General features: G+C 41.7%; 1 protein-coding gene across 2 annotated transcripts in view; it reads left to right on the top strand.

The window, feature by feature from the left end:
- The window catches only part of dnai1.2 (dynein, axonemal, intermediate chain 1, paralog 2), a 99,054-nt gene that overhangs the window by 41,077 nt on the left and 31,712 nt on the right, over window positions 1-26,265 (top strand). For both annotated transcript variants that reach the window (XM_034167086.1, XM_034167085.1), the window contains exons 17-19: window positions 5,190-5,338; window positions 10,091-10,190; window positions 23,982-24,164. In XM_034167086.1, coding sequence (XP_034022977.1) covers window positions 5,190-5,338; window positions 10,091-10,190; window positions 23,982-24,164 — 432 coding nt within the window. The remainder of the gene's footprint in view (window positions 1-5,189; window positions 5,339-10,090; window positions 10,191-23,981; window positions 24,165-26,265) is intronic.

Raw genomic sequence — 26,265 nt, 5'->3', positions numbered from 1 at the left:
ACTGTAGTTAAATTCCAAGCATTAAAACAATGCTGCAGCAGAAAGATATTTGTAGCTCGGTATATATTTGAATATTCGGCTACGTTAGCCAATCTGACTCTTATGAAGCATTGTTTCATATTTCTTCGCTAACAGTGAAGTTGATAGAGCTGCCTGTGATGTAAAGTTATCTTTTAACAAATAAAAATAAAAGCTAGCCAAAGATAAAAGACACAGAGCAGTGTTAGATCAGTCTCGTTTAAGCATTAAAGCCATGAAGCCTCCAAATGCCGAATTACTCAAATTGTCTGTGTCGGCATTCTCAGCTCGTCATTCCTGGGAGTGCGAAGAAAGGTTGAATGCATCATTTTCCTGAAAAGGCTTATCAAGTTCCAGTGCTGTGTGGCTGGGTGACGCAGATGATATTTTAGAATGTAAAATATAAAGATGAAAACCAAATGTATAAGTGATCAACGCTGCTGCTGTGATTCCGCATATAACGGAGCTGAAACAGAACAAGGCAATAGCCAATCAGAGCACACCATTTTACCACATGATGCGTTTGAATCCATGGATGATGAAAAAACTCCAGAAAAACAAGCTGCTGGCAGCTCTGGGATCAGTTCTCAGAAACACCAAATGTATCGTAAGTTTTTCTGTCTTGTTTTGGAACATTTCTAATGGTTCCTTCACAAACAACACGACTGAGGCCAAATGGCACACAAAGGAGGGTATGAATGCATTTGTGAAAAATAGGAGCCGCCTCAAATGCCTCGTACGGCAGTCGCCACATCCATTCGGGTACAGCACATGCACTCTACATTCGCATGTCGCTTGTGCTGGAAACCCATTCAAACAACGGGAAAGATGAGGTCGCACTGCCTTCTGATCGTGCTTGCAACATTCACATGGCATGGAACACAGGTCGGATATATCGTGCCGAGGGGCTGCACAAAATCATTGGCCACTTCGAACCCTCGCCAAATGGCGCGATTGAGGCAGTCCTCACACTACACCGAATGACGGCGAATGGCGTGCGAGTGCTCATCCCACCCACTCTAAGCCGGAATCGGCTGGAGTCCAGGTGCCACCCACGAACATCCAACTCCACTCATGGGGCACTTAGAAAATGTGGGGCCATTCTCACAGCCAGCACAAAAGTAGAGGGTAGGCGACCACTTTCGAGCTGGCTGCGCGAATGGCCCCACATTTTCCAAGTGCTCCGTGAGTGTGCCGTGCCCCCCCCTCCGAGCAAGACAAATGAAGTGCGAGTGGTCCCCCCTCCCCAGCAACACGAATGGCATGTGAGTGTGTGCTCCCCCACCATGATCCAACATTGTCGATGTGCGGCTGAGGTGGCGAAGGCTTCAACGATGGCCGGAGTGTGATCACTGTCCAGTGCAGCGTGCACATCTTGGACGGCTGTCATGTCCATTCTGGAAGAGCTGACCGCTGTGTCATTGCAACTCACAGCTGGAAAACACATATTGAGGTATGAAGAACATCATCTCTCAACACACCACTGTGATGCACATGTGTGGGCAGGCTCTCATGACATGACGAAAATTACAAACAAACAAAATTGGCCATGCAACCAGGCTGGGCCAGCTGAAGGTATCTGTGAGAATTTAAGTGATCAGCCGGCTGGTGAGGCTAATGTCATGTCCACCACGTAAGTTAAGTGTCAGCTGAGAAGGGCAAAGCGATCACACATGAATGATTTCACACCTTTCCCCTTATTAAATGTACTCTTTCTTTCTGTCATGTGGACTATAACTTACGTGGTGGATGTGACATCAGCCTGGCTGTCTGGTTTTTCACAAAGTTCACACCATGCACACTGAGACGTGGCTGGGGGCAACCCAAAGGTTTTCTTGTTTCAATGTTCACCATGTTATGAAAGCCTGCCCACACATGTGCATCATGGTGGCATGTTGAGAGGTGTTCTTCATGGCACGATATGTGTTCTCCAGCTGTGAGTTGCTCCGGACAGGTGGGGGTGTTGCCGGCGAGCAGCTGCCGCTGACCTCGGTGTCATAGCTTCTCTCAGCTGTAGAACACATATGGTGCCATGAAGAACATCAGCTCTCAACACGCCACCACGATGTGCATGTGTCGGCAGGTTCTCCTGACATGGTTTTAAATTAAAACACATATCACCTTTGCAACACGTTCATCACCATTAGCCAGGCTGCTCCATGTGAAAATATCCGTCTGATCATGTGAACGCCGGCGAGCCAAATGTCACATCCACTATGTGAGTTATAGTCTACATGACGCGGTGTCCTTCGCGCACTGGACAGCTGGGCGCACAGAGCCGGCTGATGTCTTCACGATATAGGCGCATCAATTCATTCATGTCAGTTCATTAATTCCTTGTTTTCGTCCATGGCCATGGTTCATGAACATAAAGAAACAGAAGGATGATAAATGTTGTATTGTCTGCTCTTTATAACAGGAGTTAAATATTTTAACAGACAAAACAAAATCCATTTGCTTCGTCATTTCCAACACAGACCATCAAGTCATCAGGTATCAGTTACAAATCATTACCAATAACATGATTGTCTTGCGTCTAAACAGTACATTCATTGTTCTTCTAATGTTCTATGCTCTCTCATTATTTTGTCCTTACACAATTTCGTTGACTTATGTTCATTTGTCCAACATTTAATTTCTGCTGCTGCTGCTGTGTGTGAGCATAATGTGATATCACACCTCTCACGTGGTCACAATGTGTTCGTGCACACGAGCGTGCATGAAACCATCGCCACGGGATTGTACACAGCTGTCCGACTATCTGTCTCTCCCGACAGTGGCTGGAATTTTTTGAGGTTTGCCAATTTGTTGTTGTTTTTTTTGTTTGTTTTTTTACCTTTTTTGCCACTTCCTGTCTCTTTTCGCCCAACTGAAGGGGCCATAATCAAAAGCAACAAAGCAGAATGCACACACCAGACTGCAGGCGACATTTTTTTAATATGGCTCTGGTGGATAATAATTTGGAGTAATCTGTGTCACTGTGATAACGATCCTTCATCATGGTGACTGTCTGAATCTAACTCATTATCCATCATCATCATGTCATATGAAAGAAATGTGACTGTATCCATCCAGATTTGCTCTCCTCAAATCTGGATGGATACAGTACACTGCAGATGACAAACCCATGTCGTTTTAGTATCCATTCCTATGTCATATGTTCGTGTCTTGTATGATTATGCTGAGTACAGTTTAGTGTTAAAAGTGTTTGTTATGGTATCACAGTTTTTTTCAAAGGTCTCTTCTCGCATACTGTTTGTCTTGATTGTGTTTTTATGAAAGTAGCCTTGTCAAACAATGTTTTGTGCCTCAAAGTACCTCAAAATGCATTCTAAAAGCCTCTAACTTTTCAAAATTTCCCAGGGAAGGCCCCACAGACACCTCTCTCTCCTTGGATGCGCCACCCTATGATAAATGCCTTGCGTCTGTGTTTGTACACCCCAAGCCATCCACTAAAAAGTTCAGTCAAAAAAAATAATTCCACTGGCACCCATGTAAATATGTATGCATAGGTGGTGGCCAAGTGGTTAGTGCACTTGGTTTCAGTGCAGAAGGTTCCCGGTTCAAACTCCACCCCTTCCACATTTCTCCATATAATGTGGAGTTGTGTCAGGAAGAGCATTCGATCTAAAACTTGTGCCAAATCAACATGCAGATGCACCTTGGATTTGCTGTGGCGACCCGGAGTGAAAACAAGGGAGCAGCTGAAGGAACGTATTTTTCCATGTAAAATATGTAATTTACCACAGCTGTAAGGTGCTGGAAAAGCTTGAAAATGGACCTTGAAAGTGCTTGAATTTGACCTTAGAAAAGGTGCACGAACCCTGCATAGCTGTAAAAGGAGAACAATGTTTGACATGAAAATCGTGTAGAATTAGCCCTTGCAGGCTTTGACCATGTGTGCTGTATCCGGTTGGGTGTGGATAGATCACCAAGCTGGTGCACTCATCATTCAGATTTTGACCCGTCCTCTCACTGATTTGGCCATACACTGTTCTCTACTGAATTTAATGCTGGAGGGGTGAAGGAGGGGGAGAGTTGTGGGATCTCCATCTCATGTAGGCGTTATCAACAATTTCATAGTTGTCATGGGCGTCTTGATGGCTGTTCTCATTAGTCTCCTTTCTTGCACAATTGCTACTCCAGCCAAATTCACCATACGGTACCATACTGTTTGTATTTCTTAATGATGGATGTGAATGAAGTCCAAGACACATACAAAAACTTGGAAATGTTCATGTGTCCATCCCCTGATTTGTGTAAAAAAAAGTCTCATGTGAAAGTGTTGATGTGTTCTGTAAAATCAACAATGGGTGCCAATAACCATATGTTACACGTCTCGACTCCGGGAGTCAAGCCGCTGCTCCTCCACATCGAAAGGAGTCAGTTGAGGTGGCTCGGGCATCTTTTCTGGATGCCCCCTGGACGCCTCGCTGGAGAGGTGTTCCGGGCATGTCCCGTTGGGAGGAGGCCCTGGGGAAGACCCAGGACACGCTGGAGGGACTACATCTCTCGGCTGGCTTGGGAACGCCTTGGGGTTCCCCTGGAGGAGCTGGGGGAGGTGTGTGTGGATCGGGAGGTCTGGGCGGCTTTGCTTGAGCTGCTGCCCCCCGCGACCCGACTCCGGATAAAGTGGAAGAAAATGGATTGATAGATGGATATATATATATATATATAAGGCATATATATAAGGCACACCTGTGCATAATCATGGTGTCTAATCAGCATCTTGATATGGCACACCTGTGAGGTGGGATGGATTATCTCAGCAAAGGAGAAGTGCTCACTATCATAGATTTAGACTGGTTTGTGAACAATATTTGAGGGAACTGGTGATATTGTGTATGTGTAAAAAGTTTTAGATCTTTGAGTTCATCTCATACAATATATATATATATATATATATATATATATAGTGTGTGTGTGTGTTTATGATTTTTTGTTGTTCTTGTTTCTGTTCAATACCTTTGGACATTTTTTTAATTATATGATTTGACAAAACAAATTTGACAAAACTGCTTCATTTACATTTATTCCTCCACAGAACTTGTATTCTGTACTTACAGTATAGGGGTACTAGTAATTCTGACCAGAACCATACAGGCATAAGATTGAAAGAAAATGCTACAGCCATCTGTTATCTAAATCCGAACTATTCTGTCATTCCATAGTGCTCCAAGACTTATTCCAGCAACTTCCTGGAGACCTATGATGCGCATCGCATGGCAGTGAAGGCTGTCAAGTGGAACCATTTCCATCCAAAGGTTTTCATCTCTTGCAGTTCAGACTGGACAGTCAAGATGTGGGACCATACTATAAAGTAAGACATGGATGGGGAAGGTTTGAGACTTTGCATGTGTTTCATTGTGCAGCCCTGAATCAGAAAAAGTTCTGACTGTTTGGATAATGGATAATGCAGAATAACAAATAAAATAACCTGAATCTTTTCTTACTTTGACTTTTATTTCATTGAAGACACTATGAACCCAATATGTTTAAATCTGTTTTATTTGTTTATTTTGTCTTAACTTTATTTCATTGTTAATATACATCTATTTATGTATTTCAGGACTGCAGCACATTAATTAAAATGTTGGGACACAAGAATTTACCACTTTGTATTGTTAACATTTCTTCTCACAATACATAAGATGTTTTGGCATTGACAATACCAAGCAGTGAAGCATTTCAGGTGTTATTTTGTCCCGTTCTTCCTGCAAACCAATCTGGAAAGTGTGAAACAGTACAAGGTCATCAATATTGCATTTTTCATTTGAAAATTCTCCATGCATTCTCTTTTTGGGATAAAATGGGACTGCAGGCAGGTCAGTCCATTGTCTGTAACCTTTTTTCACAGCCATGCCTTTGTAATGTGTGCAGGGATTTGTGTTGCCTTTTTTAAAAATGGACAGACAGCCCTGGAAAAAAGTTGAAGTTAGCATGTGTTCCTCTAAAATCTCAATGCGCTTTTGGGTTTGATGTTGACATAACAGAAGTATAAATTACTATTGCCAATGGCGCTGACATAACGCTGAACCATGACCGACTGTGGCTTTTGGACTTGTTGCTAATAACAGTCTGGAAGGTTCTTTTTGTCTTTGGTCACAAAGCATCTTGAATACGTATTCGTCTGATAACAATACATGTTTCAAATGTATTTCCAATCTAGAAGCCTCACAACCCAGAAACAGCAATGCCACTTCTTTTTTGTATAGTGAAGTGTTATGTGCCATTTGTGCATGTATCTCCATATTGTAATGCTTGTTGGGAAGGTGTCGTAACACGGACCCACAACAGGGGGCGCAAGTGAACGGACAATGGATAAGAAAAGGAGTAACAATTTAATGTTGCGAAAGTACACAACGGAATACAAACAGAAATTACAGGTGCCAATTGTATACAAGAGGACAGTGGGCAGGCTCGAAGATAGGAGACCTCTGATGAACGAGGAGCCGGGGCCCACACCGCTTCCACCACCAACGGCCTGAAGAACACCGGAGCCGCCAAGTCCTGAATCCCCAGGTGGTCTCTGTCCTCCGTTGTCGGCCCTGGTACTGCTGGCAAAGAAGACACAGAAGGAGGTGAGTGTGAGTCCTCACACTCAGCAACCTTTACACTCAAAGTCTCTGGGAGGGAAAACCTCCACCTCCAGATACGTTTCTCTCGTGCAGCTCCTGTTGGTCCCTCTTCTGGATCACCACAGGAATGCGGCTGCACACAGAACAAAGTTTAGACAATCGATAATCACAGCAGAGAAGATTACCTTTGTGGTAGATGATTTCTCGGCGAGGAGGTGGAGTTGTGATCCGCTTCTTGTAAGGAGGTTAATGAGAGACAGCTGGTGAGGTTGACAGGTGACAGCTGTCACTTCCAATAGCTCTGGCGCCCTCTCATGCTTGAAGCCCGCACTCCAAGCAGGGCGCCGACTGGTGGTGGTGGGCCAGCAGTACCTCCTCTTCAGCGGCCCACATAACAATGCTGTACTGACAAAGGTTTCCCAAAATAATCCCTTGCCCATGTAGTTATATCAGCTATTGATGAATGACTGTTCTTGATGTAGTGCTGTCTGAGGGTTCAGTTTAGGGCTGCTTCACACATAGTATGATTAAGTACAAATTTGGATGACTCACAGCGGAACAGTTCATATGAGCGAACCACGAAAACATCAAGCCGACGGGCAGGCATGCACGATCCCGGTGTGACATGTCATGTACGTGACTGTGTCATGTACGTGACTGTGTCATGTGAGCAGGAACACAGTATGAGCAGCTGGGACGAGGTGCACCACATTGCGCCGCTGATGTGGTGGAAAATAAAATAAATACCAGCTGTATAATTAGTGACTGTCACTGGGTTGATATAAATAATACATAAAAGGGGATGCAATACAGAACTCCATGGTTAAATAACCCTGGTTAAATAAAAAAAAAATGCCACTCACGGATTCAAACCTGTAAGCTCTGATTACCAGACGGAAGTTTTATCACTGCGCTACCATTGCTGGCCTGTAATCGGAGCAGAAAAATGCCTGAAATCAACAGGGACATGAAGGCAGTGCCCTGTGTGTGGCCTCTGCAGCCCGGTGCAAAGGCGAGAAGACCTTTTATATATTGCCACGTGATGACAGCAGGCAGAGACACGCGCCTCATGGAGGAATGTTGTAAGTTCATTCCAAACACGGAATGTGTTCTCAAGCTGGGACGTCCAGGACCAGAGATCTTTACAGCTGCGGGTGTGGGCGGACACGCCCCCCTGTCCGTTCAGCACCCAGACCAACGTGTCACTCTCTGTGTTATGTGGTCATTGATTTTCCTTTCCTTTTCAACCTAATTTCTAGCCCCAAATTGCACATGGCCAAACTTTTTTTTGTTTGTTTGTTTGTTTGTTTTTTTATGTGTTGCAGACCTTGGATGCAGGAATGGATATATATTAACAAATGAAATTAAGTTGACCATGCAAAGCATGAAATGTCAGGTTCATACTCTGCAGTGAAGTTGAAGTAAATGTAAGAATCATTGCAGGTTTTATAATTTGCATTTTCAATACTGTCCCAACAGGTTCTGATTTGGGTTTGTAAATTAGTATGCAATGAAAGTAAACAAGTAATTGGTCTCACCCTGTCAGCATTGCAATAGAAAATATTAAGATACAAATGTATTTTTTTGTGAATCATTTCAGTTTCATGATCTTCTTATGCACTGTTCTCAATGTTTTTACTATAGCCTTAAGTAGCTGGAACAAAATAGAACATTTTGGAAAATGTTTGAATTTACACTACATCACCATGAGCAACATTGTATATTCAGTGATTGTACAGTGTTGCACAATTAATCTTCGTTACAGTATAATTTTCCTGGTTTATTTCGCAAACCCACTGTGCCTTTCACAACTTGTCAATAGTTGTGGCTTGACTGAATAATGATAGTAATCATCCACTCACTGTGAGAGTTACGGATTTCAAGGACAGTTCACAACATCCTGTCTACATAAAATAAATTGCTTCCTCGCTGGGTCAAACACATTGTCAAACTCTTTCAGAGAATGGAAATCTTGAAACGGTGTGCTGGTCCACATACATCGAGGTCTAAAATCTAACAGACTCTCTCAAAGTAAAATAAAAATAAAGCCTACCTACTCCACTGAGGAGAACAAAATACAAAAGGTAGAAAAAATGATTTGCAAGATTAAATATGTAAAGTCAACTCCACCAAAGAAGTCACACTTATCACACACATGATCGCCAGCCAGAGGACAATGTGCAGGTCCACCAAAGAAGTCATCACACATTATATGACTTCTTTAATAATTACGCTGCATCTGGAAAGTGTTCACAGTGCTTCAGTTTTTCCACGTTTTGTTATGTTACAGCCTTATTTCTATTTCTATTTCAATGTATTTGTTTTTTTTTTAGATTTTTGCAAATTTATTAAAAAAAAAAAAATCAAAAAGAGAAATCAGATGTACATAAGTCTTCTTGAATATGATGCCACAAGCTTAGCGCACTTATCTTTGGGCAGTTTCGCCCATTCCTCTTTGCAGCACCTCTCAAGCTCCATCAGGTTGGATGGGGAGGGTCAGTGCACAGCCATTTCCAGATCTCTCCAGAGATGTTCAATGGGATTGAGGTCTGGACACCAGTCCTTTGATATCTTGGCTTGTGCTTAGGGTCATTGTCCTGCTAAAAGATGAACCATCACCCTAGTCTCAGGTCAAGAGCACTCTGGAGCTTGTGGCATCATATTCAAGAAGACGTAAGGCTGTAATTGCTACCAAGGGTGCATCAACAAAGTATTGAGAAAAGGGTGTGAAGACTTATGTATGTGATTTCTTAGTTTTTTTATTTTTAATAAATTTGCAAAAATTTAAAAAAAAAAACTTTTTTCATGTTGTCATTATGGGGTGTTGTGAGTAGAATTTTGAGGGGCAAAAATGAATTTACTCCATTTTGGAATAAGGCTGTAACATAACAATATAATGCAACGCTAAAATGCCCTCAGCCTTATAAGCATAAAAATAAGAAACAGATTGTGACCTTTTAACCTCTTAAAATAGGTCAAGGTTATCTTTGAACTTGTCCAAGGTCTGTGTCCAAGAATGCTCCCTGTGAATTTGAAGACTGTCAGTAATTGGAATATGGCCATCGGGTATTGCGAAGACTTTGGGTCCGTCTATCTGTCCATCTGTCTGTGCTCAGCATAAGTCCATTCTGACTACTGCCAGGGTCTTCAAATTCACAGGGAGTATTCTTGGAACACAGACCTTGGACAAGTTCAAAGGTGGCTAACTTTGACCTATTTTAAGAGGTCAAATGGTCACATTCTGTTTCCTATTTTTAGGCTCATACAGCCGAGGGTATTTTAGCATTGTGTTATAAATTTGTCTCTGTACCTCTGTATCTCTCAAGCAATCAAGCTTGACTCTGACCTTAGATAACTAGGGGGAAAAAAGTCATAAATTGTAGTGTTGTGGTTCTGAACGTTCACAGGCATATAACACAAAGCATTTGATTCAGTATAACAAAATAAATAGTAACATTTTATCTGTGATCATTTGTGTTGATGTGTTTTGACAGCTCTCCCATTTTCACCTTCGAACTGAATGCAGCAGTTGAAGATGTGTCTTGGGCTCCGTACTCCTCCACAGTGTTTGCGGCTGTGAACACAGAGCGAAACGTAAGAGCCATTCCAAATTGATGTCTTTTAATCCACAGACTGACTTCACTTTTGTTGTTTCCCATTTCAGTCCCTTGAATTGTTGTAAATCAAAACAACAGTTGGACCCATCTCTATTATTTGCCAGTGACTTTATTATCATCCATATAGTTCAAGCTTCAGTTTATAAAATAGCAACCTCAGATTAATCCTTACATCAAGCAATCGATTTTGTTTCAAGTTAAAAACTTGTAACAAATGCAGCTTCCTTCCTTTCCAGCTTTTTATTAATTCTCTGGCTGCTTTATTGCTTATCTCTACATATTTTCTGAGTATGACTGCAATCAGTCCCCATCTGTTTATCTCCATACGCAACTGTGCCGCAGTATTAAAGTCCAGCGTTGTGTCTGACACATTTCCTGCCCACCGTGCCAAGTGAAGCTGAGTGAGAGCGACAGAGTGGAAATGAAAGCTATGTGACTTTATCTGTCTGAGTCTATTTGTCCTCATGTCCTGCCCTCATCAATGTCCTGCCCTCAGTCTGCACAGCTACAAGATATAATTTACATACAGTCTTATGTAAATTATTTTGGCAACATCTGTCTTGATATGTAAAAAACAAAAAAGAATTCACAGCAAATTCCAATACATTAATCAAATTCTTATTACCCGAGGCCAAAGTATGACCATTGGGTATCGCGAAGACTTTGCGCCCGTCCATCTGTCTGTCTGTGCTCAGCATGAGTCCAGTCCTATAGCTGCCCGGGTCTTCAAATTCACAGGAAACATTCTTGGGACACAGACCTTGGAGAAGTTCAAAGATGGCTAACCTTGACCTATATTAAGAGGTCAAAAGGTCAGATTCTGTTTGCTATTTTTATGCTCATACGGCCAAGTGTATTTTAGCATTGCATTATATTTCATACAGCCAGGTCCATAAGTAGTTGAACAGTAACAAATTATGTAATTTTGCATCTGTACACCACCACAACTGAGATGAAATGAAACAATCAAGATGTAATTGTTGTGTAGACTTTTAGCTTGAATTCAAGGAGTTTACCGAACCTATCGCAATAACCATTTAGAAGTTAATATTAATTTTTTTTTTCTCATTCATATAAAGCACATCAGTTGGAATGTATTTTCAAGTGTTATATTGCATGTGTTGTAAGGGGCGGAAACGTCGATTTATCAAAATCAAAGTCACGATTAGGGTATGTGGTCTGATTTTCCTGCCAAAGTTGGCACACAATATATAATTTCAGGAAAATTTATTAACAGATTTTTACCAAAACAATGACTTCAACTGTGCTGATGTGATTAGACTTAGTGACAGAATAGCAACCATAAGGGCACATTTGTAAGAATGTGAAAATTTCCCTTACAAGCTTGTAAATTATTTGCAACTTTGTCTATGTTAAGCTAAAACTATCTGTGAAAACTGGCCACCGTCACATTGTGAAGAGAAATAGTACAGATATTGTAAGAATTTCTATATGCACAGTTGGCATAATCTTCCCCAAAGCAGTACATTTTTTTGTTGCCCTCTACGACAAGTGTGCAAGAAAGCTCAAGTGACGCAGTATGAGCTGTGTGCGCCTTGACATGTTTTTACGGATGATGACAAGTTGATGTGCTGCTGCTCTGCTGCCATAGTGCAAAAAAAAAAAGTTTTGTGTGTGTGTGTGTGTGTGTGTGTGTGTTGACAAGAATAATAACATTTGTGACAAGCTGAAGCGAGAATGACACTGAGTTGTGCACTGCCCACAAATGCCACCCTTCGTTCTCTTTGTCCTTGCCTCTCCATCTGACCTAACTATTGTACTAATGAAGTGTTTGGATAGAGTAATTAGTAGTCCAAACTTCAGCTTCAGTGATAACCAAACTCACATTCATGAGGAGATTTCTGTAGAGCGCCTCTTAAAATTCAGTTTTTCTGCTACCACATACATTGTTTAATTTTAATTTAATTTAACCTCTATTTAACCAGGTTAGTCCCACTGAGATCAAGATCTCTTTTGCAAGGGAGACCTGGGCAATTCTAAAGTTTCCAATTCACCTAACCTGCGTGTTTTAAATGTGGGAGGAAACTGGAGCATCCAGAGGAAATCGTGACTGAATCTTCAGTAGCTCATAAAAAAACTGCTGTTTTCCAAAATATAAATTCAAGACTTAAAGGAGAATTGTGAGAAATTACAATGAATATTCTATTTTTAGATGTTTTAGGGTCACCTTTCCACTCGGGACAAGAATAAATATAATCAGTGCATTATTTATTTAGGAAACAAATCCCACATTAGCAGACAGAAACTAATGGCTGATTAATGTTATTGTATGAGGGTAAAAAGAACTGAGAATAAACACTTCTTGTCACTGCTGAACGGGTGAAAACCTCAGTGGAAGTGTCTGGATGCAAGGAACACTTGAATGTGGAGTTAATCATATGCATGTTTACCTCACTAATTGTCAATAAACTTTTTTAAAACAGCTAAATATACAGTTAGCTTTACCTTAGCCCAGCTGTCCTCATGTGTTGTGACAGTCCATAGAGTACTCATGAGTACTACATTGATGTGGCATATGAGAGTGCTCTTTCTCACAACAAAAGTTGCCTTTTGATGATGTGAACATGCGAGGCCCTAGAAAGTGTAGTGCGCAACATTACCACTGACCAGCAGGGGAGTGGGGGGACAATCGTGCTTTAGCACAATACAGGGCAACCCTCACTTCAGTGAGCACATTCAGCGTCAGTAACTCTATTTCTCACGTCAAAGTCAACACATACAAAATGTGAAAAACCAACAAACTAACAACAAACTTACATCCTCAAGTTTAAATACTTATTATACACATCAATGCCAATTAATTTTAAACAGAATTACCAGGATATAATGTGATTGACCTATTATGTCAGTTCAGTTAGAGTGCTATGTAAGGTTGCAACAACGAATCGATAAAATCGATAAAATTCAATTACGACAGGCGTTGGCAACACATTGCGTCCTTGATGCGTTGTGTCGAGCGATTATGGCGCCAGAAGCGACCAGTGCACAGAGCAGATCAGACGCTGTTTCGTAGAGCGAAAGGAGAATAAGTGTAGCTTATTCGTAGCTTTGGAGGCCAGGCTGGGCGAATTGGAGACTCGGCTCCGCACCGTGGAAAATCCTACAGCTAGCCAGGCCCCTGTAGTCGGTGCGGACAAAGGTAGCTTAGCCGCCGTTAGTTCCCCTCCGGCAGATCCCGAGCAGCCGGGAAAACAGGCCGACTGGGTGACTGTGAGGAGGAAGCATAGCCCTAAACAGAAGCCCCGTGTACACCGCCAACCCGTTCACATTTCTAACCGTTTTTCCCCACTCGGCGACACACCCACCGAGGATCAAACTCTGGTTATTGGTGACTCTGTTTTGAGAAATGTGAAGTTAGCAACACCAGCAACCATAGTCAATTGTCTTCCGGGGGCCAGAGCAGGCGACATTGAAGGAAATTTGAAACTGCTGGCTAAGGCTAAGCGTAAATTTGGTAAGATTGTAATTCACGTCGGCAGTAATGACACCCGGTTACGCCAATCGGAGGTCACTAAAATTAACATTGAATCAGTGTGTAACGTTGCAAAAACAATGTCGGACTCTGTAGTTTTCTCTGGGCCCCTCCCCAATCGGACCAGGAGTGACATGTTTAGCCGCATGTTCTCCTTCAATTGCTGGCTGTCTGAGTGGTGTCCAAAAAATGAGGTGGGCTTCATAGGCTTCTGGGGAAAACCTGGTCTTGTTAGGAGAGACGGCATCCATCCCACTTTGGATGGAGCAGCTCTCATTTCTAGAAATCTGGCCAATTTTTCCTCCAAACCGTGACTATCCAGGGTTGGGACCAGGAAGCAGAGTTGTAGTCTTACACACTTCTCTGCAGCTTCTCTCCCCCTGCCATCCCCTCATTACCCCACCCCTGTAGAGACGGTGCCTGCTCCCAGACCACCAATAACCAGTAAAAACTATTTAAGCATAAAAATTCAAAAAGAAAAAATAATACAGCACCTTCAACTGCACCACAGACTAAAACAGTTAAATGTGGTCTATTAAACATTAGATCTCTCTCTTCTAAGTCCCTGTTAGTAAATGATATAATAATTGATCAACATATTGATTTATTCTGCCTTACAGAAACCTGGTTACAGCAGGATGAATATGTTAGTTTAAATGAGTCAACACCCCCGAGTCACACTAACTGCCAGAACGCTCGTAGCACAGGCCGAGGCGGAGGATTAGCAGCAATCTTCCATTCCATCTTATTAATTCATCAAAAACCCAGACAGAGCTTTAACTCATTTGAAAGCTTGACTCTTAGTCTTGTCCATCCAAATTGGAAGTCCCAAAAACCAGTTTTATTTGTTATTATCTATTGTCCACCTGGTCATTACTGTGAGTTTCTCTGTGACTTTTCAGACCTTTTGTCTGACTTAGTGATTGATTGATTATCAATCAATCAATCAATTTTATTTATATAGCGCCAAATCACAACAAACAGTTGCCCCAAGGCGCTTTATATTGTAAGGCAAGGCCATACAATAATTACGTAAAAACCCCAACGGTCAAAACGACCCCCTGTGAGCAAGCACTTGGCGACAGTGGGAAGGAAAAACTCCATTTTAACAGGAAGAAACCTCCAGCAGAACCAGGCTCAGGGAGGGGCAGTCTTCTGCTGGGACTGGTTGGGGCTGAGGGAGAGAACCAGGAAAAAGACATGCTGTGGAGGGGAGCAGAGATCAATCACTAATGATTAAATGCAGAGTGGTGCATACAGAGCAAAAAGAGAAAGAAACACTCAGTGCATCATGGGAACCCCCCAGCAGTCTAAGTCTATAGCAGCATAACTAAGGGATGGTTCAGGGTCACCTGATCCAGCCCTAACTATAAGCTTTAGCAAAAAGGAACGTTTTAAGCCTAATCTTAAAAGTAGAGCGGGTGTCTATCTCCCTGATCTGAATTGGGAGCTGGTTCCACAGGAGAGGAGCCTGAAAGCTGAAGGCTCTGCCTCCCATTCTACTCATACAAACCCTAGGAACTACAAGTAAGCCTGCAGTCTGAGAGCGAAGCGCTCTATTGGGGTGATATGGTACTATGAGGTCCCTAAGATAAGATGGGACCTGATTATTCAAAACCTTTATAAGTAAGAAGAAGAATTTTAAATTCTATTCTAGAATTAACAGGATGCCAATGAAGAGAGGCCAATATAGGTGAGATATGCTCTCTCCTTCTAGTCCCCGTTAGTACTCTAGCTGCAGCATTTTGAATTAACTGAAGGCTTTTCAGGGAACTTTTAGGACAACCTGATAATAATGAATTACAATAGTCCAGCCTAGAGGAAATAAATGCATGAATTAGTTTTCAGCATCACTCTGAGACAAGACCTTTCTAATTTAGAGATATTGCGTAAATGCAAAAAAGGAGTCCTACATATTTGTTTAATATGCGCTTTGAATGACATATCCTGATCAAAAATGACTCCAAGATTTCTCACAGTATTACTAGAGGTCAGGGTAATGCCATCCAGAGTAAGGATCTGGTTAGACACCATGTTTCTAAGATTTGTGGGGCCAAGTACAATAACTTCAGTTTATCTGAGTTTAAAAGCAGGAAATTAGAGGTCATCCATGTCTTTATGTCTGTAAGACAATCCTGCAGTTTAACTAATTGGTGTGTGTCCTCTGGCTTCATGGATAGATAAAGCTGGGTATCATCTGCGTAACAATGAAAATTTAAGCAATGCCGTCTAATAATACTGCCTAAGGGAAGTGTGTATAAAGTGAATAAAATTGGTCCTAGCACAGAACCTTGTGGAACTCCATAATTAACCTTAGTCTGTAAAGAAGATTCCCCATTTACATGAACAAATTGTAATCTATTAGATAAATATGATTCAAACCACCGCAGCGCAGTGCCTTTAATACCTACGGCATGCTCTAATCTCTGTAATAAACTTTTATGGTCAACAGTATCAAAAGCAGCACTGAGGTCTAACAGAACAAGCACAGAGATGAGTCCACTGTCTGAGGCCATAAGAAGATCATTTGTAACCTTCACTAATGCTGTTTCTGTACTATGATGAATTCTAAAACCTGACTGAAACTCTTCAAATAGACCATTCCTCTGCAGGTGATCAGTTAGCTGTTTTACAACTACCCTTTCAAGAATTTTTGAGAGAAAAGGAAGGTTGGAGATTGGCCTATAATTAGCTAAGATAGCTGGGTCAAGTGATGGCTTTTTAAGTAATGGTTTAATTACTGCCACCTTAAAAGCCTGTGGTACATAGCCAACTAATAAAGATAGATTGATCATATTTAAGATTGAAGCATTAATTAATGGTAGGGCTTCCTTGAGCAGCCTGGTAGGAATGGGGTCTAATAGACATGTTGATGGTTTGGATGAAGTAACTAATGAAAATAACTCAGACAGAACAATCTGAGAGAAAGAGTCTAACCAAATACTGGCATCACTGAAAGCAGCCAAAGATAACGATACATCTATGGGATGGTTATGAGTAATTCTTTCTCTAATAGTTAAAATTTTATTAGCAAAGAAAGTCATGAAGTCATTACTAGTTAAAGTTAAAGGAATACTCGGCTCAATAGAGCTCTGACTCTTTGTCAGCCTGGCTACAGTGCTGAAAAGAAACCTAGGGTTGTTCTTATTTTCTTCAATTAGTGATGAGTAGTAAGATGTCCTAGCTTTACGGAGGGCTTTTTTATAGAGCAACAGACTCTTTTTCCAGGCTAAGTGAAGATCTTCTAAATTAGTGAGACGTCATTTCCTCTTCAACTTACGGGTTATCTGCTTTAAGCTGCGAGTTTGTGAGTTATACCACGGAGTCAGGCACTTCTGATTTAAAGCTCTCTTTTTCAGAGGAGCTACAGCATCCAAAGTTGTCTTCAATGAGGATGTAAAACTATTGACGAGATACTCTATCTCACTTACAGAGTTTAGGTAGCTACTCTGCACTGTGTTGGTATATGGCATTAGAGAACATAAAGAAGGAATCATATCCTTAAACCTAGTTACAGCGCTTTCTGAAAGACTTCTAGTGTAATGAAACTTATTCCCCACTGCTGGGTAGTCCATCAGAGTAAATGTAAATGTTATTAAGAAATGATCAGACAGAAGGGAGTTTTCAGGGAATACTGTTAAGTCTTCAATTTCCATACCATAAGTCAGAACAAGATCTAAGATATGATTAAAGTGGTGGGTGGACTCATTTACATTTTGAGCAAAGCCAGTTGAGTCTAATAATAGATTAAATGCAGTGTTGAGGCTGTCATTCTCAGCATCTGTGTGGATGTTAAAATCGCCCACTATAATTATCTTATCTGAGCTAAGCACTAAGTCAGACAAAAGGTCTGAAAATTCACAGAGAAACTCACAGTAACGACCAGGTGGACGATAGATAATAACAAATAAAACTGGTTTTTGGGACTTCCAATTTGGATGGACAAGACTAAGAGTCAAGCTTTCAAATGAATTAAAGCTCTGTCTGGGATTTTGATTAATTAATAAGCTGGAATGGAAGATTGCTGATAATCCTCCGCCTCGGCCCGTGCTACGAGCATTCTGGCAGTTAGTGTGACTCGGGGGTGTTGACTCATTTAAACTAACATATTCATCCTGCTGTAACCAGGTTTCTGTAAGGCAGAATAAATCAATATGTTGATCAATTATTATATCATTTTTTCTTTTTGAATTTTTATGCTTAAATAGATTTTTGCTGGTTATTGGTGGTCTGGGAGCAGGCACCGTCTCTACAGGAATGGGGTAATGAGGGGATGGCAGGGGGAGAGAAGCTGCAGAGAGGTGTGTAAGACTACAACTCTGCTTCCTGGTCCCAACCCTGGATAGTCACGGTTTGGAGGATTTAAGAAAATTGGCCAGATTTCTAGAAATGAGAGCTGCTCCATCCAAAGTGGGATGGATGCCGTCTCTCCTAACAAGACCAGGTTTTCCCCAGAAGCTTTGCCAATTATCTATGAAGCCCACCTCATTTTTTGGACACCACTCAGACAGCCAGCAATTCAAGGAGAACATGCGGCTAAACATGTCACTCCCGGTCCGATTGGGGAGGGGCCCAGAGAGAACTACTTAGTTACTTAGTGCTTGGCTCAGATAAGATAATTATAGTGGCCAATTTTAACATCCACACAGATGCTGAGAATGACAGCCTCAACACTGCATTTAATCTATTATTAGACTCAATTGGCTTTGCTCAAAATGTAAATGAGTCCACCCACCACTTTAATCATATCTTAGATCTTGTTCTGACTTATGGTATGGAAATTGAAGACTTAACAGTATTCCCTGAAAACTCCCTTCTGTCTGATCATTTCTTAATAACATTTACATTTACTCTGATGGACTACCCAGCAGCGGGGAATAAGTTTCATTACACTAGAAGTCTTTCAGAAAGCGCTGTAACTAGGTTTAAGGATATGATTCCTTCTTTATGTTCTCTAATGCCATATACCAACACAGGGCAGAGTAGCTACCTAAACTCTGTAAGTGAGATAGAGTATCTCATCAATAGTTTTACATCCTCATTGAAGACAACTTTGGATGCTGTAGCTCCTCTGAAAAAGAGAGCCTTAAATCAGAAGTGCCTGACTCCGTGGTATAACTCACAAACTCGCAGCTTAAAGCAGATAACCCGTAAGTTGGAGAGGAAATGGCGTCTCACTAATTTAGAAGATCTTCACTTAGCCTGGAAAAAGAGTCTGTTGCTCTATAAAAAAGCCCTCCGTAAAGCTAGGACATCTTACTACTCATCACTAATTGAAGAAAATAAGAACAACCCCAGGTTTCTTTTCAGCACTGTAGCCAGGCTGACAAAGAGTCAGAGCTCTACTGAGCCAAGTATTCCTTTAACTTTAACTAGTAATGACTTCATGACTTTCTTTGCTAATAAAATTTTAACTATTAGAGAAAAAATTACTCATAACCATCCCAAAGACGTATCGTTATCTTTGGCTGCTTTCAGTGGTTAGACTCTTTCTCTCGGATTGTTCTGTCTGAGTTATTTTCATTAGTTACTTCCTCCAAACCATCAACATGTCTATTAGACCCCATTCCTACCAGGCTGCTCAAGGAAGCCCTACCATTAATTAATGCTTCAATCTTAAATATGATCAATCTATCTTTATTAGTTGGCTATGTACCACAGGCTTTTAAGGTGGCAGTAATTAAACCATTACTTAAAAAGCATCACTTGACCCAGCTATCTTAGCTAATTATAGGCCAATCTCCAACCTTCCTTTTCTCTCAAAAATTCTTGAAAGGGTAGTTGTAAAACAGCTCAGACAGTGGACTCATTTCTGTGCTTGTTCTGTTAGACCTCAGTGCTGCTTTTGATACTGTTGACCATAAAATTTTATTACAGAGATTAGAGCATGCCATAGGTATTAAAGGCACTGTGCTGCAGTGGTTTGAATCATATTTATCTAATAGATTACAATTTGTTCATATAAATGGGGAATCTTCTTCACAGACTAAGGTTAATTATGGAGTTCCACAAGGTTCTGTGCTAGGACCAATTTTATTCACTTTATACATGTTTAGATGGCATTGCTTAAATTTTCATTGTTACGCAGATGATACCCAGCTTTATCTATCCATGAAGCCAGAGGACACACACCAATTAGCTAAACTGCAGGATTGTCTTACAGACATAAAGACATGGATGACTGTTGTGTGGGCCGCTGAAGAGGAGGTACTGCTGGCCCACCACCACCAGAGGGCGCCCTGCCTGGAGTGCGGGCTCCAGGCACCAGAGGGCGCTGCCGCCTAACAGGAGCAGCCAGGGTGACAGCGGTCACCCATCACCTGAGACAGCTGACAGCAATCAGCAGAGGGGTATATCAGCAGGACGGCATCTCCACCTCATTGCCGAGATATCGTTTCTACCGAGGAGGTAACGTATCCAGCCGACTATATCACCTTTGAATACTTTTTGCCTTTATACAGAGAGAGAGAAGAGCAGCAGGAGACAGTATTGGATAAGTACTCACACTCCTGCACTTCAGTGTTTACTTGACGAGAGGGGGAGGTGGTGTTACCACCGTCCGTGTTGCTGGGTGCAGCGCACCCACCTCTGACTGTTTTTGTTCCTCGCCAGCAGTACCAGATCCGACAAGCGGAGGCAGTGGTCACCTGGGAGTTCGGGACTTGGCGGCTCCAGTATTCCCGGGGTTCGGTGGCGGTGGAAATCGAGTGGTTCCGGTTCGACTTGGACAGACGTCTCCTACCTTCGAGCCTGCCCACACGACACCATTGGAATTCGGCTTATTCACGAAATTGTTATCTGTTGTGTTTGTTGTGCGAGTTTCACAACAGTAAAGCTTTGTTATTTGACTTACTCCATTGTCCGTTCATTTGCGCCCCCTGTTGTGGGTCCGTGTTCCTACACTTTCACAACAGATGACCTCTAATTTCCTGCTTTTAAACTCAGATAAAACTGAAGTTATTGTACTTGGCCCCACAAATCTTAGAAACATGGTGTCTAACCAGATCCTTACTCTGGATGGCATTACCCTGACCTCTAGTAAAACTGTGAGAAATCTTGGAGTCATTTTTGATCAGGATATTTCATTCAATGCGCATATTAAACAAATATGTAGGACTGCTTTTTTGCATTTGCGCAATATCTCTAAAATTAGAAAGGTCTTGTCTCAGAGTGATGCTGAAAAACTAATTCATGCATTTATTTCCTCTAGGCTGGACTATTGTAATTCATTATTATCAGGTTGTCCTAAAAGTTCCCTGAAAAGCCTTCAGTTAATTCAAAATGCTGCACCTAGAGTACTGACAGGGACTAGAAGGAGAGAGCATATCTCACCCATATTGGCCTCTCTTCATTGGCTTCTTGTTAATTCTAGAATAGAATTTAAAATTCTTCTTCTTACTTATAAGGTTTTGAATAATCAGGTCCCATCTTATCTTAGGGACCTCATAGTACCATATCACCCCAATAGAGCGCTTCGCTCTCAGACTGCAGGCTTACTTGTAGTTCCTAGGGTTTGTAAGAGTAGAATGGGAGGCAGAGCCTTCAGCTTTCAGGCTCCTCTCCTGTGGAACCAGCTCCCAATTCAGATCAGGGAGACAGACACCCTCTCTACTTTTAAGATTAGGCTTAAAACTTTCCTTTTTGCTAAAGTTTATAGTTAGGGCTGGATCAGGTGACCCTGAACCATCCCTTAGTTATGCTGCTATAGACTTAGACTGCTGGGGGGTTCCCATGATGCACTGAGTGTTTCTTTCTCTTTTTGCTCTGTATGCACCACTCTGCATTTAATCATTAGTGATTGATCTCTGCTCCCCTCCACAGCATGTCTTTTTCTTGGTTCTCTCCTTCAGCCCCAACCAGTCCCAGCAGAAGACTGCCCCTCCCTGAGCCTGGTTCTGCTGGAGGTTTCTTCCTGTTAAAAGGGAGTTTTTCCTTCCCACTGTTGCCATGTGCTTGCTCACAGGGGGTCGTTTTGACCGTTGGGGTTTTTCCGTAATTATTGTATGGCCTTGCCTTACAATATAAAGCGCCTTGGGGCAACTGTTTGTTGTGATTTGGCACTATATAAATAAAATTGATTTGATTTGATTTAGAAGAACTACACACTTAGAATATGGCAGAAGCAAGTACACAGAAGAAAGTCAAGACTTCAAAAGTGTGGGAGCACTTTACGTTAACGCAAAGACGTTTGTTACCTGCAACATTTGCAAGTCTTACCTCGCATGGCACGGGAGTACGACGGTAATGATGCATCTCAAACGAAAGCATGTCGGAGTCATCAACGAGGAAGGGGAGAGCTCAGTGTCTGGGCAAGTTAACAAATGTTTATTTTTGTTTAAGCAGTCATAACGTCTCAGTATGACAAGTCAGGCAGTGATATGAAGCTAGTTAGGCTCAGGCTGTCTGCGCGTCTCCCAGAGCAGTGAGGGTGAGGGGCAGAGAGTGAGAGAAAAAGAAAACAGTAACAGCACCGACAGTTTTTTATTAATGTTGTCAAAGTCCGACCATCGACATTAACGCTTGTCCGATTGTCCGGGACAAGTGTAAAATGTGATCAGACAAGTAATAGCTCTAAATCGTTCTAAGCCCTAATCGTTAAGTGGCACACAGAGAGCCGAGCAGCGCTGTAGCGGAAAAAAACTCTGTCAAAGTCTTCGCATAAAACGAGCTCCAGAAATTCATTTATAGGCTTTATTTTACAGTTGAAAGCCTTCATGTTTCCAAAGTGTGCTGAGAGAGAGAGAGAGAATATGTGGGATGAGTCACGTGTCATTGTGAAATGACCACATAGTTTACAAGTTATACAGAGAATGTTGCACATATATAATGAGTCAGGCTACAGTTTTTGATTTAGGTTTTATGGTTAACTGGTTAGGCAGCACGGTGGCTTAGTGGTTAGCACTGTTGCCTCACAGCGAGAAGGTTGTGGGTTCGATTCCCGTGGCCTTTCTGTGTGTGCATGTTCTCCCCGTGTTTGCGTGGGTTTCCTCCAGGTGCTCCGGTTTCCTCCCACATCCAAAGACATGCGGGTTAGGTGGATTGAAATCTTTAAAATTGTCCGTAGGTGTGTGTGTGGGTGTGTCTGTGTTTGTTTGTCTATTTGTGGTCCTGCGACAGACTAGCGTCCTGTCCTGGGTGTACCCCGCTTCGCGCTCTATGACTGCTGGGATAGGCTCCAGCCCCCCGCGACCCTTAATTGGACTAAGCGGTAGAAGATGGATGGATGGATGGTTATGCTAATTGCTCATTTACAGCAATAAAAATACTTCCTTTTTCACCATATACGAGGTCTGTCAATAAAGTATAGGTCCTTTTTATTTTTTTCAAAAACTATATGGATTTCATTCATATAGTTTTTACGTCAGACATGCTTGAACCCTCGTGCGCATGCGTGAGTTTTTCCACGCCTGTTGGTGACGTCATTCGCCTGTGAGCACTCCTTGTGGGAGGAGTCGTCCAGCCCCTCGTCGGAATTCATTTGTCTGAGAAGTTGCTGAGAGACTGGCGCTTTGTTTGATCAAAATTTTTTCTAAACCTGTGAGGCACATCAAAGTGGACACGGTTCAAAAAATTAAGCTGGCTTTCGGTGAAAATTTTAACGGCTGATGAGAGATTTTGAGGTGATACTGTCGCTTTAATGACTTCCCACGGTGCGAGACGTCACGCAGCACTCTCAGGCGCCGTAATCAGCCTGTTTCAAGCTGAAAACCTCCACATTTCAGGCTCTATTGATCCAGGACATCGTGAGAGAACAGAGAAGTTTCAGAAGAAGTTGGTTTCAGCATTTTATCTGGATATTCCACTGTTAAAAGAGATTTTTTTTAATGAACGACGTGCATATGAATGAAATCCATATAGTTTTTGAAAAAAATAAAAAGGACCTATACTTTATTGACAGCCCTCGTACTTTATAACATTTATATACTTCAATGTTGTTTTATGGCAACTCAGCCCTTTGATAAAGCAATGCCATTTGAAATAATTATTTTTGTTCTTTATTATAAACTGTTTTATTCTTTATTTCAACAGCCAAGGGACATTTGACAATTTGTTGATTTTCAAGTATTTTAAGTTTTCAAACAATGTTCTGTTGTTAAATAAAGTGATGGAAGGAGAGAAAAATTGTTTCCCTGGCACATTTTAAAAAAATTCCCCGCTAATCCGATTAATCGATTAATCGTGTCGAAACCCCATCAGATTAATCGATCCAAATAATCATTTGTTGTAGCCCTGTTGCTATGTACAAAAACATTCCAACTTTCATGGCTTTTTCAGGTTCATGTTTTTGATCTGAACATCAACAAATTTGAAGCCATCTGCCAGCAGACAGTGTTAACCAAAAACGCCAAAGCAACTTGCATCGAGTTCAATCCCGCCTACCCAGTCATCATAGTGGGAAGTGACCAAGGTAGTGTCTTCAGCTGGAAACTTTCCCCCAACCTCCGCAAGAAACCCAAGGTAAGCTAAGTTCCCATATGTAACCATTATTGTTACCTCCTCATGCCTGATTTCCAATACAATAATTCTGTGATCGGTCATTCAATTTTATAGTAGTACATACATTCGCTTCCATCAGTATCATCTAGATCTTCATTTATTAAGCCTATTCATTTGACCTTAAAACTTATTTTTTATAAAAAAAAGGTTTTTTCCATGCATCATTTTATCCTTATTATTATTACAACTGTGTTCTATTCAACCCAATCTCACGGCATTTCCTGATGGCATCGTGAAATTAAATTAATCTATGGTTTGTGATACCTTCACGAAAATCCAGCACTTTTCATGACGGTATGAAATGCGGGGTGATGCGGGGGTCTCGGGGGGTATGGTTAGTGTTAGGGGAAGGGAGAGGGTTAGGTTATGGTTAGGGGAAGGAGTCGGGTTAGAAATAGTAAAATAAAAAACGCGTCACGAAAATGTGACTCATTTTGTGACGGGCACATGAAAAAAGTGTGAGACTGGGCTGGTTCTAGTTTAGGATGGGACTCACATCACACATAGGCAACCACAATCAGAGAGGCTGATAGTAACATTAGTCAAATTAAATAAATTGAAGGTTTGCTCTCATAATATCAGAATCAGAAATACTTTATTGAAGAAGCTGGATCAGAATTATTTTCTGCCATGCACATCTTTATATGGTTTACCACCACTATTTGAAGTTTCATTGAAATTCACCAAATGCTTTCGGAGGAGTTATGCTTACAACGTTTATGGACGGAAGGATGGAGTGAAGTCTTGATTCTGAAAATGTCAGATATGCAAACATTGAAAGTATGGCACTGGTGAGTGGCAGAGGGCAGAGCTAACCACATGCCTAGAGTCAGACACAATTTTGTGTGGACAGAATAAAGCAGACACTGCCATCAACACCACGTCATTAGTGACTGTAGCTGTCAGGCCGAGGGTATATGAGAAATACTGTAATTGCAGAGTTCAGCACAGCTGACAGCACTCAGAGTACTTTGGACGCCACATCAGCAAATTAGCATCTGGCAGATGCATCTTGAGTAAACATCTATTTCTGATAGCTGAGCTGTCATTCTGGATACTCAGAATGGTCAATTAAAACTAATTCAGAAGTTCCAGAGAACAAGAGAAGCCTCGTGGGCAGAAGCCACTGTTAGATAAGGAAGAAGCCACAGACTGGGGGTAAATTGTAGTAACATCATGCCAAATGTTGACTGCCCTTTAAACAGTATTCAGGTTGAACTACTGAGAAAAAATGTGTCAGTGTGCCATGAGTACAACATTTAAGGACCCGGTCACACGGCACACGGCAATAGCTGAATGAAGGAAAAAAAAACACAAATCGTTGAGAAAAAGTGGAGGAATGAGCCGGCACTTCTCCCAGAGTGCATAAAAGAACAAAAGAGGAAAACGAAGTGAACAGCGACCTTGACGCTTTAAACAAAATCAAACCGAAACATTCATGATGACGTGACTTTGACAGTGGGTATCAGACAGAGCGCCAGCCTGTAGTCATTTCTGCAGCCAACGTGCGCACTCCACGGCACATGCAGCTGCAGCATCCGGTTGTCTTGACAACAGGTTTGTCTTCACAACAACAATGTGTGTGCACACACACATCCCAGCCACAAACTGCTGGAACACACGTGTGTACACGCACGTTCCAACCACACACAGCTGGAATGTGCGTAAATTGTTGATAAATCAATGTTGCCACTGTTGATTCTGTATGAAAACATTGCTTTTCGTCTCACACATGGACGTGTCGCGTTCAGCTCGTCTGAGCTTTAATTATTGATCCATTCAGATATCGTCAATGTTTGTGCAAGACGTCAGACTTGGGCAGCTGGACAAAGTTGGACGACAATCAAATGGAACACTGACGGTACAGGAACTAGGCAAACAATGAGGAACCGTCAAGACAGAAAACAAAATGGAATATGGATGAATTGAAGTTGTCGTCAGGATTCGTTCACATTTTTCAACAGTTTGAAAATTCTGACTAAACCCCAGCTACAGGAACAATGCTGGATGATGGTTTAACGATGTCTCAGAAAGTCAACATAAGTCCAGATTTCTTGTTTCG

Source organism: Thalassophryne amazonica, chromosome 3 (genome assembly GCF_902500255.1).
Source record: "Thalassophryne amazonica chromosome 3, fThaAma1.1, whole genome shotgun sequence".
NCBI lineage: Eukaryota > Metazoa > Chordata > Actinopteri > Batrachoidiformes > Batrachoididae > Thalassophryne > Thalassophryne amazonica.
The sequence above is the reverse complement of the archived record's forward strand: the minus strand, read 5'-3'. Positions and strand labels throughout refer to the sequence as shown.